The 17,445-nt window shown below is 39.2% G+C and overlaps 1 protein-coding gene across 2 annotated transcripts in view; it reads right to left on the bottom strand.

Moving 5' to 3' along the window:
- Pak5 (p21 (RAC1) activated kinase 5) overlaps positions 1–17,445 on the bottom strand; it is a 296,008-nt gene that overhangs the window by 86,094 nt on the left and 192,469 nt on the right. For both annotated transcript variants that reach the window (XM_052726001.1, XM_052726002.1), the window contains exon 3: positions 2,250–2,464. In XM_052726001.1, coding sequence (XP_052581961.1) covers positions 2,250–2,453 — 204 coding nt within the window. In that variant the 5' untranslated portion in view covers positions 2,454–2,464. The remainder of the gene's footprint in view (positions 1–2,249; positions 2,465–17,445) is intronic.

The following is a 17,445-nucleotide window of genomic DNA, read 5'->3' on the forward strand; positions in this document are numbered from 1 at the left end:
GACAAATTCAGAGAAAATAATTCAATTATCTATTCTATTGTATCTAATTCACTTTCTATCCTAATTAATCTTCAACTATAACTAACTAATCTTCAACTTCCTCAGAGACCCAAGAAGGAAATAATATTAGCTAACAAAAAGTATGACATAACAATAAAGTTTAAATGTACCAAAATATTTAGAATTATTGCTGTAATACTAATTCAAAATTAGAAAGAAATAGAAAACATTAAGTTGTGCTGATCATGTGAGGCGGAAGTTGTGATGACTTCTATGTTTCTGCCTTTTGTTGTATCTGTTAGAGTGATTTCTGGGCTGTAACAAAGGGAAAGGATTAACATGATGTGCTAGCTTTAGTCCAGTGAAAACAATGACTTCTTTATTTTGAGACAGCGTATTGCTGTATAGCCCAGACTGGCCTGGAACTCACACTCCTCTTAGTTTTGTTTCCCATGTGCTGGGATTACAGACACATGCCACTGTATTCATCGGGAATAGTGGTAGTTACAGGATGTTGTCCTATTCATCAGAGCATCTAGAGTTTGTTATAAATGCAAACCAGTGAGGGACTCCAGACACACTGAATCAGAATCTTCAGGGTGATGTTAAGAAGGAAGAGGATTACACTAAGCCTCTCAAGACCAAGTTTGAAACTCAGTAAGAACAAAGATATACAACCATTCAACCTCCCCTTTGCATATAACACACTTAATTCAGAAACAACTTGGCTAATATTGCTTATGATGTTCTTATGAACAAAATAGTTAAGTATGAAAAACAGTTTTGGTGGGAGAAGAAGAGATGTTAGAAATTGAACCCATTGAACATATGCTAAGCGCAGACTGTATTACTGATCTGCATTTCCAGCCCTTGTCAAATGTTTAAAAAGAATCCTCTCCTTTGACTATTCAGAAGATCTCAGTCACTTTGCTTGGAGGTGCAGCCTTGTTGAAGTAGGTGCGGTCCTGTTGGAGGAAGTGTGTCACTGGGGGCAGGCTTTGAGGTTTCGGAAGTTCAAGCCAAGTCTAGGGGCTCCCTGTCTCTTCCTGCTGTCTGTGGATCCAGATGTAGAATGAGTCTGCAAAGGACAGGTGTACCTTTGCAAGGTGTAGGCAAAATAGGTAAGCTGGAGTTTCTGAACAAGAGCAATGGGAGTTACGATCCACCAAAGAGTACTGGTTGCTGTTGTAGATTTCTACTCAGGTAAACCTTCCTGAAGCCTGCTGTCCAGTGCTGAAGACCACCATTTAACCACAAATAAGGGAAGATACACTTCTTTCATGGGGTCACAATTCTAATTCAGCCAGCTAAAGAGATAATAGAATCTTCTATCACTTATCAACTATGTCCCTTATTTATATCCTTTAGAATCACTTTACACATAATTTAACAAAATTTATCCACTATCCATGCTTGTACAGAGTAAGTACTAGTATAATGATGACAGAGAAATGTGAATTTTGTTCTTTGTTAGGATTGGAAGACACTGGAGTGATCTGTTGGATAATATTCTGAAAAACACCTATGATGTTTTACTCCCATGGAGAGCTTGTAAGCAACTGTCTGATAAAGTATGGCATTTTTTACCCTGAGGTAAAGAAGAAGCTGCAGCATCTGAATTTTCTTTGTATTAAGTGAGCATATCTGAAACTTAATGAGTTGGCATTCTGCTTCTACACAGCTGTCAACCTGAACATTCCTTGTCCAAAACCTACCAGCTCTTTGTCTGGGTAAATTATAGCCTATTCAATGACTGAAATTATTAGCTAATATTTGAAATAGTTCTTTCTTAGACAAGGAAGATAAATTTGAAGAGACACATATTTACCATATAAATTATACATACGGAAACATACATGTGAGTTTATATATATACCTGTAAATATGATTTATTGTATTGAAATCTGTTATCACTACATCATTTATAATAGTAAGCATAAATATTTTGAGAGCAAATAGAAGACAAGAGAAATATGTCCAGAAAAATATTCAATTAGGGCTGTTGGTGATATTATCAGAGAAGATGGATATTACTGACAGAAATAAAAGTTCATTTCATAGCTTAATTTTACACCTAAATTTTAAAATAATCAGTATCTGAAGACAGATTACATTATTTTTTATGTGCCACAAAATGAAGACTAACTGTGGCTAATATATGGATATTTTTAAAAGTTACTCGGTCTTTATGATGACACATTAAATCAGATCAGATCATGGTTCAACCTGAAGACAGAATCCTCGCATACCTTCATGGGTGCCAGCTGTATGGGAGTGATGCATGATGGATCCACCATGGGCTTGGGCCTGTTGGCCGTGTCTGCTAACAGGCTGTGCCACTGCTGGGGAAGGCCAGTAAACTTCTGCTCCTGTGGATCAAACCCAGTGTGAACCCTGTGTTCGAAGTTGGATGGGCCAGATATTTCAATCTTTTTCTTTTTCTTCCCAAACATGATGTAAAAACCTGCGAAATACAAAAAGAAAAGAGGCAGCTTATTATATTTTGTCACCAGAAGATAAGAAACTTATTTTAATTAATCATTTAGTTATATCATTTTAGTTATCTCTCACAGTATTAATTTCAAAAGATAAAAGTTAGCTTTTTCAGGCTGTATAGATTAGATAATTTCATTCTCAATCTTTGTTCTTGTCTTGAGTGATCCCTGTGGATTACAGTTGCTTGTCCCATGGATGCTGAATTTGGCCCATGTGACCTGCACTGATCAATGGTCTAGATAATAAGCCAGTCTGGGATGGGGATGTTTGGAGGCTCTGTGTGTCCCTACCCCAGTGTTCTTGACATGAAGATTCCTCAGGTAGATTATACTTCCTAATCTTCGTTTTTAGAAGAAGAGATGTATGAAACAGACATAAATGCATCCTGGAGTCAAGACCCAGCTGAGCCATTGTTAAGCCACAGCTGACAGATGTAAGGATGTTACACATGAAGTTATGTTTCCAACTTGTTTCTCAAATAACATTACTGAAGCAAACACTGATTCCCAAGGTGAAGCACCTCGATGTTTGGTATGTAGTCAAAATCCAAAACACATATGAGACAAAATTACATTATATATATCAACATGAAAAATGAGCTAATAATTACTCAGCATATAAATTAGTTATTATAGGTAGAAACAAATATTTATCAAATACTTAGAAAATCACCTGCCAAAGTAGGTCCTGTAAGTATTAACTGCAGCAAATGGTAACACTGTGCTTCATGGTTCTGGCAGCCTGTGACATAACTTAGCTTCGAACACTGGGTCATCACGCATTACATGTGAGTACCATGTTTTAGGTGTGTGCTTTTTGACCAGGGGTACTCACCTGTGAGTAGGATAAACAAGGTTACTTTGGGAATCCTTCCACACATTGCCATGGAGTTTGTAAAAGTTACTAAGAATATGTCTTGGGGGACTTAAACATTTACTTTTCTTTCTTAGGGGTCCTTATAGCAGTGTATAACCATTCTGACAGGATTGAAGATATTCTACAGAGAGACATTTGTGCCCCAGAAATCCCACACTGGGAGAAGGAAAAGGCTGAAGCCTGGGCTGACCAGAGAGGAGTTTGCCACAGTGCTGAGATTTCACACAGTGCTGAGAACATGTTAGAGTGCTTTTTAGGAGAGACTGGAGAGTGGTGCAGACAGGAGTGATAGGCAGGACCACACCATGGCCTGAAACAGTGAGCTGTACACACTTTTTGCCCTCTATTTAAACCTAAGCCTTATACTAACCCCGGAAGACAGAGCTGGGGTTCACTGGACCTCTTAGTTCATCATAATGTGGCCACATAGAATAAATATTCTTTTTCTGCCTTTCCACATTACTTGTTAGTTTGGTTGGTTTATTGGTGATGGGTGGCTCAACCTGGCTTGCTAGGATGCTGTTAGGGTGCAAGCACCAGCTCAGATCATTCCAGTGATGATGGCTCAGGTGGTCAGAGCTTTACGCCTATTAATACCGTCTCTCATTTCCCCCCTTTATTCCATTTTGCTTCTCTTCTTCTTTGATTAGACTCTCTTCCTTCTTCTCACCATTTATTGCTGTGTTTTAGGCAGTCTCTCTTCTGTCTTCCAGCTCTCTCAAGACCCTCCTTTATCTTCCACTTGCATAAACATTCTGTTACAGACATATGATCATCCACAGTCCCAATTCCCTGTCATCTGTTAAAATTGGGCTCTGAAATGTTCCCAAAGGCTCAAGTATTGAAAACTTGGTTCCAGGAGGGGGGTGCTATTGAGAGATGATTAGCTCATGTAGGCGTTCAACAGGGCTGTTTGGAAGTGGAATCTGTTGGGTCATACAAATCTTTGATGGCCATATTTTGACTCTGACCCTGACCCTTGCTTCCTGGTCCACATGAAGAAATTGTGCTCACTGCTATGTTTCTTCTCATTCCAGGACCAGTGTCATGGAACTTAGTAACCATGGACTAAGTCCTGTGAGCCAAAATATACCTTTCCTTCTTCAAAGTGATTTTCTCAGGTCCTTCATCACAGGAAAAAAGATGTGAAGAACATAGAAAAAAGCCCTCTGTCCTTTAGGGGTTCTACTTCAGAGTAACCTGGACATCAATGAAAGATGGCAACAGCTCAAATATTTTGTTGATTTTTTTTAACCTTAAAAACATTTGAAAGAAATTATTTAGCTGGGTCTCATTTTCATGCCTTTAACTATATACTTGGCAGGCTGAGGTAGAAAGAATGCCCCAAATTCAATGCTATTCTGGGCTAAGTAACAAGCTCTTGTTCAGTCTGATCTATAGAGTAAAACCATGTCTAAAAAACACAAAGTAAAGCAAAACAATAAGAAAAAGTAATTCTCTAGACACTTAATATATAACATATCACACACTATAAGGGAGTTAATACACACAGGTCTGATGGTCTGGAAACTTGGGCTCACTGAACTGGAAGTGTAAGGAAGTGAAGGGATCAGGAGAAAAGGCTGTTGTAGGAACAGCCTGCAGAGTCTAAGTCCTCTCTCACACTGACTCCAGATTTGGATATATAATTTGCTGTGGTCTGTGGGACCAAAAATAATAGAATACAAGTATTCGATGTGCTGACCTATCAGGGCTTACCCTCTTGCTGCTCTCAGAACCTGAGGTCCACATAAGCAAAAACGCCATGTTATTCTGTTGAAGCACACTGTCATCTGTCATATCAGCCATCCCTCGCTAATCCCCAGCAGTAGAGCTGCTTATTGGATCTGTAGTTCTTTGCATGGGACAGACCATCAGCAAGAAAACTACTCAGATGAGCTGCATCCTCAGTTTCTGACCTATCAAAATCAGGATGCAAACACTTTGGACCATTATTTTTGGAAGCTGATTGTTACATAGAGACAAGCTAATAAGAAACACCTATCACCTCCTGCATAGCATCTTTATGCACTCATCACTTTTTCAGTTTTGATGCTCCAAAGTTTCAAATAGCAACATCTAATCTGGGCAGCTACATCAGTCATCACATAATTGCCTTACATGCAAAAGAGTCTTAATTGTGATGCCATAACCCTGGTAGTTCACTGCTTGGAGCATTTTCTGTTGAAGAAAATTACAAATTATTGACTCTATAAACCACTTTTTGGCTTTATTTGCTGAACAAAGAATACATCCAAAAATATAATTTGGTCATTCATTGGCTGAGTCAATTTGACATTTTAGTAGACTTTTGTTTTCATAATTTTCAAAAAGAAAAAGTCATTTGGGAAGAGTTTGTTTGTACATATTCATACCTGAACAAGCAATGAAAATTCTAGAACAAATATTTTTAGAACTAGAACAGAGATGTCTTGCTATTTCCTTTTTCTTCGTGAATTTTCCAGAGGCTACTATGCCATTCAAGTGAGTGCATATAAAAAGAGAATATAAATGAATTAACAATGTACCTAGGAATGGTGAAGAGCAAACCTGTGACTGAATTAACTTAAGTCTACAACATCCTGTGGTCCTATATGCCATTATTTAAATGTTATGAATCACAGATCTACATGACTAGTAAGATCAAGTTTTAAAAGGAGACAGTTGTGCATGATAGCATATGCCTGAAGTCTCAACACCCAGGAAGGTTGATTGTCACAGGCTTGAATAAATAATGTTCTCCATAGTGAGACCATGTTTCAAAAACAACCAACCAACCATTGGAACAAATCAAGAAAAGACAAAACAAACCAGCAATAACAATAAAGAGTCACAGAAGAAGAAATGCAAAGGAAATTGAAAAAAATAATTCAAAATCCTAAAGCAATATCTTAGTGAAATTCTCATTTGACTGAATCAGAAATAGAATCTCAGAGATTTGTAGTGATGGTCTCTCCAGAGCACTCATTACAGCTTTCATTCTGATGGAAGATGGAGACAGTGTCCTGATGGCCCTTAGCACCAGGTAACAGAGGGACATCCAGTAATGATATGGACATATGCCTGGTAGGTGTATTTGTCACTTTTCTTGTTGACATGAGAGAATACCCTGACAAAAGCACGTAAGGAAGGAAGGGTTTCTTTTGGCTCAAAGTTCTGGGGCACAATACAGCATGGCAGCGAAGTCATGCCAGCAGCACCTACAGAAAGTTGCTCATTTTGTGTCTACATCAAAAAACAAAGAGAGAGTTTAATGCTAGTGCTCAGCTCATTGTTATTTTATTTTTGTGGGACCCTTACTCATGGAATGGCACTGTCATATTTAAGGTGGCTACTTCTATCTCAATTAACTCTGTCTAGAAATTCCCTTATAGACATGCCCAGAGGCTTGTTTGTTTCTATGGTGATTCAAATCTCACCAAGTTGAAAATCAAGATTAGCCATCATGGTAGGTGCCACCTTTGTGATGTGTCCATGACTGCTTAGGGTACTGAATGTTCAGTGTGTATGATGCCACATTCACAATAACCCTGTGACAGAAATTCTGAGAAGGAACCCACATTTGATGACTTGATGAGAGGACTCATGGATCAGTAGAAACCCATGGCTATGATTTAGTACAAGGAAAGGATTAAAAAATTGGAAGGGGAAAAAGTACACAGACCAAGTCCGGAGGAAGCAAGGCACTGGGTTTCAAGGGCTCTTCTTCAGTGCACCCACATAGGGCATGATTAATTACTGTAACACTAGACAGTGATGTTACAAGTGAAATACTGGATATTAGAGAAGCTTCAGGTGGTGCATGAGGATTGTACTCAGTGTTGTTACATCTCTGCCCTCAGCCTAGTCTATAATAAAGTTTAAGGTTCCAGAAGGAAAGCAGGGATTCAGTGAAAACTACATTGTTGTTGCAAACAGTGACCAATTCTTCCAAGGGGCTGGTGGGAACATTTCTAAGATCTAAATTCCCAGATGAAAACCCAGGATCAACCTTATACACTGATTTTTCTAAGACATGCAGTTTAAGACTTGTTTTATTAACTCTTTCCACAGAGAAGAATAAATGTATTAGAGAGAGGTTGAATAAGAGACTCAGAGCCTCAAATCCATGTTTTTAATTAGTATGTAAGGAACCACCATTTAGCTGCTCTGCCAGATAGACCACCCTGTCCTTCCCAGGGACCCCATGAATGGGGATAGTGAGCTTTAAAAAAGGAACTGTCAGAGTCTGAATGCTTCTGGGGTCCTCTTGTCAGTGTCAGGGGTGGCGGGAACAGCCTAGTACTGCTATCTGCAGCTTCAGAAGCTCCCCACTTAGGGCCCCCATGCAGCAAGATCTGAATCTTTGACTACACCATAAAAGATATTCAGGATAAGTCAGATTAAAGCAGAATTAGGGTTTATGAAGTTGTGATGAAAGATAGTGTATACTTTAGACCTGTGCACTGGTCTTCAGAAAAAGGGACACCCTTAGGTATCATCACAGTAGACAACCCCTCACAGGAATCTAGGCTCTTAAGTCACATTGCTAAAGGAGTAATTCACAGTCAGATTTCAAGCTGAAGTGAACTTTAAGAAAACAATATGAGTTGGCTGACTTATTTCTCCTACTGGATTTCCTTTTGTGAATGCAACTGTAAGGTCATCCTATGAGGTATATTGCTTAGACTTGGGGCTCAAAGAAGAGTATTAATCCAGAAAAACTCAAGTTCACGAGCATTCTGGGCCGAAGTAGGCACAGTTCATTCATTGTTTTTAACATCATTATTTGTATTTAAGGAAGCAAGCATGATCTCTGACTTCATGTTGGGTTCTAGAGAGAGGGGCTTCTTTCTCTTTCCATTTCAGCTTAACTTTTACTGTCCTTCTACCCTGCCTCACTCTGCAGTTTCTCAAAAATGGTACTCTCTTTGAAACTAAAAATTCTGTTGTTGCGCAGTCAAGGCTGAAGAGCTACCCAGGCTCTATTGAGCAGAGAATGCATGTCCTGGAGAATGAAGGGTCCTGGAGGGTTGGCAAGTGTATAACGAAGGACATGGCATCTCTCACGCTCTGGAGTGTCAGCAGACCTTCTTTCAGAACAAGTGGGTGGATATATTTTATTACAAAACAATTGCTATAGGTTTAAAATTTGTCACTTGAAGAATGGCGACAATTGTTTCCTCCTTCCTTTAATATCCCCCAGCTATCCTAGCTGAGCATCAACTAAAGTGGGTTCCTGGAAACAGCAGTTGCATGGAAGGCAATCCAAGAGGTAGGTGGAGAAGGACAGTTTTCTCAGCCAAATAAAATTTCAGAAGGAAGTGTTAGACATTTCCTTTGTGGGGCATTCTTCATTATGTAATTTATTACCACGATGCCATAGAAGTAAGGAGAATGATATGGAACAGACCCTCAAATTCTCATATTTCCTTCAAGAAGTCTTGGAAGAGACAAGGATGTAGCAGGAATCTTAAAGAGTCTTATTAATAAAATCAAGCCTGAGGCCAGGTTTTGGGGTGAATGCTGGAAGATCAGAGAAGCAGAACAAGCCACAGCTACCTCACCTTGCCAGTTCCTCAGCTGATCTTGTTTCCTCAGACTGGAAGCCTCTGTGTCCTCATCCAAATGGATCTCAGCTGAACTGCTGCTAGAAGCCTAAAAGCTTAACCAGCCAAATGCTTCTAGTTCCTGGTTTTCATGCCTTATATACCTTTCTGCTTTCTGACATCACTTCCTGGGATTTAAGGCTCGCTTTCTGGGATTAAAGGCGTGTGTCACCATGCTTGGCTGTATCCTTGAACAGATGGATTTCTGCCTCTGGAATGCTAGGATTAAAAGCGTGTGCTACCACTGCCTATTATCTATGTTTAATATTGTGGCTGTTCTGTCTCTGACCCCAGATAAGTTTATTAGAGTGCACAGTATTTTGGGGAACACAATACCACCACACAAGGATGCCTAAATATTCAAAGTGTACTGACATCTTCAAGAATTTCTCAGTCTCCAACCTGTCTTCAAAGACATCCCAGCTCTGGGCTCTACTTTAGTGGGCTCTACTTTAAGCATGTATAGGATAGTAGTGCCTGGATGTAGGCACCTCCCTGTTTAGAACTACACTAGCAGGAATGGTGAACAGAGATTAGGAGTGGACTAGCTGGTGAGAGAATCCAAGGACAGTTGAATCAGTGGTTTATGCTGGTGGCACAGCACTTTGCTAGGGACAGAAGAAGTTACTTCAGCTCTACTTATCTTGTACCAATTGAGTGACAAGACACTGCTTTGAATGTGTAAACTCACATATACATTCCACAGTGATTTGTGTTATATGAGCTAGTCAATCACCTGTATGGAAAAGAAAGCTGAGGACTAGCGAATGAGTGTGACTAAGTCCATCTAAGCAGAAAGATACTGAAGAGGGACTTCAAGCCATGCAGTTCACCCACTGAGAAAGGGCTGGCACACTGTGCTCCTTTACCATAAATACCTGTCCTGCCTCTAGTATGTGGCATACCCCAGGGCCCCAGAAGTTTCTGAGAACAGAGTCTTCTTCTCTAAATGAGCTGACTCCAGATTTTAGGAAGACACTAGAAATAGCCCTTTGAAAACAGCACAATAATAGTAACTATGAAGAACCACATATTCCTTGGCATGAGGCAAACTCTGGATCAAGTGAGGCTGCTTCTGAGAATTCTATGACATACTACCTTCCTTTTACAAGCGTGTCACAAGGCTTTTAAATAACTTGATTTGTCTAAGTGGTCTGGTTAAAAGGTGGCAAAACCAAATTCAGATCTAAGTCTTCCTCACTTCATACCTGCCTCTGAAGTGTTGCTATTGACCAGCAGACTGCAAAGCACTATATTATCCTCTGTACTAAGGCAGGTTCACTACAAAAGACATTTAAGCACAACCAGTGATTATGTATATGGATCAAGCCTGGGATGCATAGGTATGGGGAGAGGATTCCTCCAAAATACCACTAGACTTCATAATTTAGAGATAAGAAACAACAAAATACACATCACTTTGGGAGATGAAAGTGTTTTGAAAAATAAGGGATTTTTATAAATAGGTTGTTACAAAAAGAAAATGAGAATCTTCGAGAAAGACAAGAACTGAAATAGCCCCATCTGTGAGAATCATGGAGCAAGTGGGTCTTTTGCTGACATGAACAAAATAGGTATAAAATAATTTAGAAAAGTAGGCAAGATTAACAGATTGTGTAACAAAGTTAAGTTCTTATGCACAATAGCAGAAAATTAAAGGATAGACGTGTTTAAAAAGTATTTATATATATATAACTATAACTATATAACTATATAACTATATATATAACTATATATAGTTATATATATATACACACACACATATATATATGTATATATGTATATATACATATATATATATATATAGTGTCTTAGGATTTTTATTGCTGTGAAAAGACACCATGATCATGGAAACTCTTGTAAAAGAAAACAGTTTCAGAGGTCTAAACCATTATCATCATGGCAGGAAATATGTTTGCATGCATGTAGTCATGGTGCTGGAGAAGGAGCTGGAAGTTCTATATCTTGATCCACAGGGAGCAAAAGGGATCTGTGTCTACACTGGGTATAGCTTGAGCATATGAGACCTCAAAGCCTTCCCTCACAGGATACACTTCCTTCAACAAGGCCACACCTACTCTAACAAGGCCACACCTCCTAATAGTGCTACTGTTTATGGACCAAACATTCATACACATAAGTGCACGGGGTCATTCTAATTCAAATCCCCACATCTAGTGTATATGTGTGTTTCTCTCTCTCTCTCTCTCTCTCTCTCTCTCTCTCTCTCTCTCTCTCTCTCTCTCTCTGTGTGTGTGTGTGTGTGTGTGTGTGTGTGTGTGTGTGTGTGTGTGTGTGTAGTAGGTTGACTCTAGTTACCTGGTGTAGCTCTCCTTGAAAAAATGTGTCTGCCACTTCCCCACAGGACAATGTAAGTGAGCACTTCTCTCCTCCTTCTTGCTGGGAGGAGAGACACATAAGGCTGACCTAAAAAGTATTGGATGCAAGCACAGTGAGGGCAAATCTGTCCTTGAAGATGACAATCAAGGAAAAATACATGCTTACTATGTCATGCATGTGTATAATGGGATTTACATATGCTTAAAATCATAAAATATATTGCCTATGCACAAGCAAATCATCCAAAGTTGTATAACAGCCCATATGTAAGTCAGGGCAAGGAACCACCCCATGTCTGCCTCTGGGGATTGGCTCTTCTCTCTACTTAGACACATAAAAGAACTCCAAAAGAACCTGAGGTTCTTGAGGCATATGCTTACTGGGGCCTGTGCAATATGTGCTACACATTTACTCTCACTGTTAGTAAGTCTATACTTCACTACCACTACTCTGTATCTTGTCCAGTTTATTGTTTGAGATGCAAATGATCTGGGCATTGCATCATGGGATACCATGAAACTCCCTCTAGTCATTTGAATGTGTGTGTGTGTGTGTGTGTGTGTGTGTGTGTGTGTGTGTGTGTGTGTGTAAAAACTTGGGAAAATGAATTGGTAAAACCCAAAGAAATGCCACGGTAAACCAGAAAGAACTGTGGATTGTCAGGGAGTGTGTCAGCAATTGTTATGTTTCATATACTTTGTGAACTAGGTATTTTTTCCTGAGGTATTTTAAATTAATACTTAGAAATTTTACATTAGAATAGCTTCAAATTATTCAAAATCTGTTCTTTGGGTTGATGTTCCTATAAACAAGATTGATTTTCATGGTTCCAAAGTAGAAAGAGTTACCCAGCACCACTCTGAATGGTCCTGAGTAGTCATGCACAGATTTCAAAAGCTGCTGTCCTTAAGAACTACTTGGATGAGAACTTGATCTCCCTGCTGGGACCAGTGCATGAATTCATAGTTTGCCAGTGGTGTGGCATTCTTGTGGGACTTCAATATCTTAGAGACTAGAGAATGTTCACATAAGACAGAACCCCTCTACTATCCATTCAGAGACTCCCCCACCGCTTGTATTATTCATGACTATTTTAAACTATTTTCAGTTCTTTGGTACCTTAATCCCTGACCCTAGACTGGCGCTTAAAGCTTGATGTGTTTTAAAAAAAAGCAAGATGGCATTTTGTGAAACCATTTTCTTCATGAAATTACCTCAAACAGCAAACATTAAAACAAATTTATTATACAATACCATTTTCCCCTTGGACACACTGAATGCTTACTGTAGCATTGAGGTTGAAAGCTGAACCTGTTTGGCAGAACCTCAGCCCAAGTTCTTCAGCACCTTACAATTCTGCAACTCATGGCAAATTACTCTGCTTACTTCTTAGAATGTGTATTTGAAAAATGGAACATAATAACCCCAGCTGGCTGCTGTCAGGTATCAAAAAAGTCAGACAAGAGATTAGATCTGAGCTGGGCTCATCCCTTGAAGGTTTCTGACAAACCTATTGTAGCATTTTAAGATAACTATGGTAGTGAGGACTGTACAAAAACGTTACTGTACTAAATCTCAATGAACAGTGTGTCTAAGAGGGATTAACATGGTGAACTTGATGTTACACACATTTTATACTAATAATAGCAGTAATAGTAGATGGGGTGCAGATATGTGCTAGGATCTCAGACATGCATGGAATGAAGGAGTTATCTGACAAGAGCCATATTGCAGATGAGGCTGGGACAAGACAAGTTGGGGAGAGCTGAGCTCAAGCTATTAGACAATCTTTGTTCATGTCTCCCTCAGCATCTCAAACAGTAGTGGAGGAGTAGAGTTGACCTTTAACTCCTTCTCCAACAACTAATTACTGATATGGTTTCAAGCCCTGTGACTAAAGTGAGAAGCTAATGACAATAGTGGACCATTAAAATGTCTAATGACTTTTCCAAATGTCTTTAGTGTTAATTATCCCTTCCCTTATTCCTTCTTTTACCCTCTCATCCTTGACCTGATCTAACCCTTCCTGTCTCATTAATCACATTTAATCCTCCATACCACTGCAATTTACACCTCCTTAAAAGCTTCCCCCACAATGGACACTTATTAATTTTCTCATCTCTATAGTTTTCCCAAATGAAGCACACATATATCAAGACTAAAAGTTAACATCTGTAAGTGAGAGGAAACATGCAACATTTTTGTATACATAGATATATAAAGAGTTTAAATAGCATTACCATATAATATGGTGGCAATTCTTCTACTAGAAACCATAGACTAATAAATAAAAAGTCCAGTACCAGGAATGGGATACTTCTTTTGGAGTTGTTGGTCAATGAATTCCCATAGGTCTCTGAACACTGTAGGCTTTTGTCATTACTCTTGGTCCCTCACTTGATGGTTAGACCCTATTACTGAAGATACAACTCACTTGAGTCATAGAGTGTGGAGAAATAAAACTGATACTCATCTAGAAGCTGCATCCCTACTAGATAGCCTTTAAAGTGCTGAAAGGTGTTACGCATGCTACCAGAGGAGAAGAGCAGTCATCAACTTTACCCATCTGTGCACTCCAGGAACGACACTAATGACTAGCATGGCAAGATATGCCCCTTGTGCAGTAGTGTCATGGGCATCATGAGAGTAACTAACTACTTTCTGCTTGGATTAAGACCTGCCCCACAAGATTAAAAACCATAACTGGCACCATTATTGAGGCCGAACCTGTGTCTAGACAGTCATAGGCTCTAGGGGAGAATCTATTGCTATTTTTCTGCTAAATGGACATTGTTTAAAACTAACTCCTACTTGCTTATCTTTGTATCCATAGATTAATACATCTCTCATCCCTCACCAAAGAAGCTTCTTTTTGAAGTAGATGGTGATTAACACAGAGACCTACAATTGGTCAAGACACAGAGAAGAAGTGACTGGAGAATGCTCAGCCATAAATGGGACATCTGTGTCACACTTCTCCTTCCAAAGCTCAGGGATCATTGAAGAAGAGAGGAATGAAAGATTGTAAAAGGTGTTGAACAACCATAAGGAAATGATATTTTCTGGATACAGGAAGGCAGCTGCACATATGAACTCACAACTATTGTGACGGCATGCACAAGACCTGTGCAGGATAAAGCCAGTCAAAAATCCAATCCAAGTATGAAGAGAGGAAGTGGGCACAAAGTCTCCTCATATGAGGAGCTATTGACAATTGATGGTTGCTGGCAGAGAGAGAGAGCCAGGTTTCTTTAAGGGATCCCTGAGAGATTGACCACACTTTAGTGGATGGCCACATACCCAAGAGGATAAGGATAGTACAAATTGGACTTGTTAGGTTTTTGTTTCTTTAAAAAAAAAGAATCACAAAGATGGGTGAATAGAGAAGGGAGATGTATCTGGGAAGAGTTGGAGGTGTAGGTGAATATGACATTTTATGACATTCTCAAAGAACTGGTAAAAAAAAGAAAAAGAATATTCCAGCCACACAGATGCTCGAGACATAGAAAAAAATAAGACCACCGAAATTAAAAGACGTGCCTTTAGTGTATTTCTTAGGAGACAACCATTTCTCACTGACCCTTCTCATCAAGAGAATTTTCTTTTCTTAGTCTCATATATGTCATGAAGAACTTGGTAAATGTACTAATGGATATTTAAGTACTTTAGAAATATCTACCTGTGTCCAGATAATGTAGGCTTAATGACTTGGTCTGCCACTGGTAGAAGAAAAATGCTTGATTCAAAACTGTGTAGTAGAGGGGAAAGCACCAACCACACACCTCCTTATAGATATAGATTAATCATAGAATTAGAATCAAGGAAAAAATATACACCCAGATTTTAGCTATTCTACTTTTAGGGAAAATTTAATATGAATTATGTATTTGGGATTCAGTGCTAAAAAACTGGGATGAGTTCATTATATAATCTCAAAATGCAGTTGTTTTCTAAGGAGAAGGTGTATATGTCCAGGATGTTAGTAATACATTCTTTCCCTTCCTTCCTTCCTTCCTTCCTTCCTTCCTTCCTTCCTTCCTTCCTCCCTCCCTCCCTCCCTCCCTTCCTCCCTCCTTCCCTTAATTTCTTTCTTTTTAAACTTCAGTGTATGCTGAACAGGTCATAGAACAGTAGCTATGCTTGCTAAATACTTCTCCAGGGACAGAAAAAGAGAAACTGCTTGAATTCTGGCTGAGGAAAACAGTTATTCTTACATCTTGTTTCCATTTCTATTACACAGACTGTATAGTCGCTTGGGATCTTGCCCTGTTTTCTTGTTGCAACTTCTCAGACTTGAGTCCTAATCCACCCAACACCCATGCTTTCAATAACAGTAGACCCTTTCTTCTTTGCGGATCCAACTTCTGTTTCCAAGTTCATTCTTTGGATGTGAACTCAGCCTTCACAACTGACTCCTGGTATCTCCCTTGTCTTTTTCTACTTCAGAAAATCCTTTTGATATTTTGCTCTGGTCACCATATGGTGATCCTATTTGCTTATTCCTTCTCATTTAAGCTTTCTGAATTTCCTCTAACTCTCTAATGTGCACCCACAGTTGTATTTAGCACATCCATTTGTCCATCTCTACATTAGGTAGGTTCTCAGCATCATAGGACCTTTCTGGTTTAACTAAATTCCTCACACTGGCTTTAATCCATCCATCTCATTTTCTCATTATCCAAGATCCAAGACTGACAAAAGGCATGCTTTGAGGAACATTCATTTAAATTCTGATCATTTCCATACTGTCATAGTGATACTACAATATTGAGATACAAGGAGTATCAACATAGTAGACATCCCAAAAGTCTTTAGAAGTATCTATTAAATGTTAAAACTGAAAGCTGCTCTTTCACCACAGCCTTACTCTGAGTCTCTCTCCTCTTTATTCTAAAGATCACAACTATGGAGAAAGTCTAGAATTTTCTTGCGCTTCAGGTGGGTGCTTCCAGATCCCTTTTTGGATTCTTCTTATTTTTGGCACTCAGCATCTCCAGCACTTAGCTCATGGTCTTCCCACGGGCTCCATCTGCTCACTTTTTGTAGATAGCTCCTCTGATACACTGTACATCAAATTGCTGAAGCCAATTCTGAGAGCAACTCAGACTTTCCCTTCTCCCTCACTGTGCACACACAACAATCTTCAACTTCAGCCTATCTTGTTCCTAAGTGCCCACCATATCTGCACACCTTTTAGAACCTCCACTGTACTAGTTTCTTCTTGCTGCTGTAACACATGAACACACATCAGATTAGGCTCTGGAACCTAACATTTCTGCATGGTAAAGGTTTGAAATGAATCCTGCTGGGTGAAAATTAAGGTTTTGGTAATGCCATGTTCCTTCACAGGCCCTTCTAGGGATAAATCCATTTCTGTTCCATTTCAAGTGTTTAGAAGTGACTTGTTTTCTTTAGCTTTTGGGTCCTCATTCCATATTCAAAGACAGCAGTATTGCACACCTCTCTCACTGTTCTTCCGTATTTCACATTACCCTCTTCCATTCAACTCTTCTAATCTTGGGGGCCCTTGTGATTACATTGGGCTTATTGGGATAATCTATTTCATTATTATCTGGTTTCAGCAACTTATTAGCAGCAATAGCAACTGCAATGCCCCTTTACATGGGAACTCTCCAATTTGTGGTTTATTAGCAATACCAGCAGCCTCAACTACCACTTACAATGTAGCCTAATGCACTTACAGGTTACAGTGGATTTATTTTACCTTCTATATCCACCACTTTCATCCCCCTACCCATGTTTCCATCTTTCCCTGAGTTACTACAAACCCATCTGGCTAAGCTTCTCTTTGAATAAACTTGCATCCTTCCAAGTGATGACTCCACTCTGTAGGGAGACCCGTCTTTCTAAAATATCAATCTTTGCTATTTCTTCTAAACCTTTTCTGTTGTTTTTCATTGACCTTATGAACAAACCAAACTCTTGTTTCAGCTCATTTCTACCTAGAGAAATCTTTTCTTTCATTCAGAAGCCTTAGCATCTCTTCCTCACCTTCATTATCTTAATGCCTCCCATGCTTCCAGTTTCTGCATCTCCACCCAGTCCCTATCATCTCAGCTCCACTTTTTTTTTTTTTTTGGTTTTTCGAGACAGGGTTTCTCTGTGTAGCTTTGCGCCTTTCCTG

The sequence above is a fragment of the Peromyscus californicus genome, unplaced genomic scaffold, assembly GCF_007827085.1.
Source record: "Peromyscus californicus insignis strain IS unplaced genomic scaffold, ASM782708v3 Scaffold_7__1_contigs__length_154581171, whole genome shotgun sequence".
NCBI classification, from domain to species: Eukaryota; Metazoa; Chordata; class Mammalia; order Rodentia; family Cricetidae; genus Peromyscus; species Peromyscus californicus.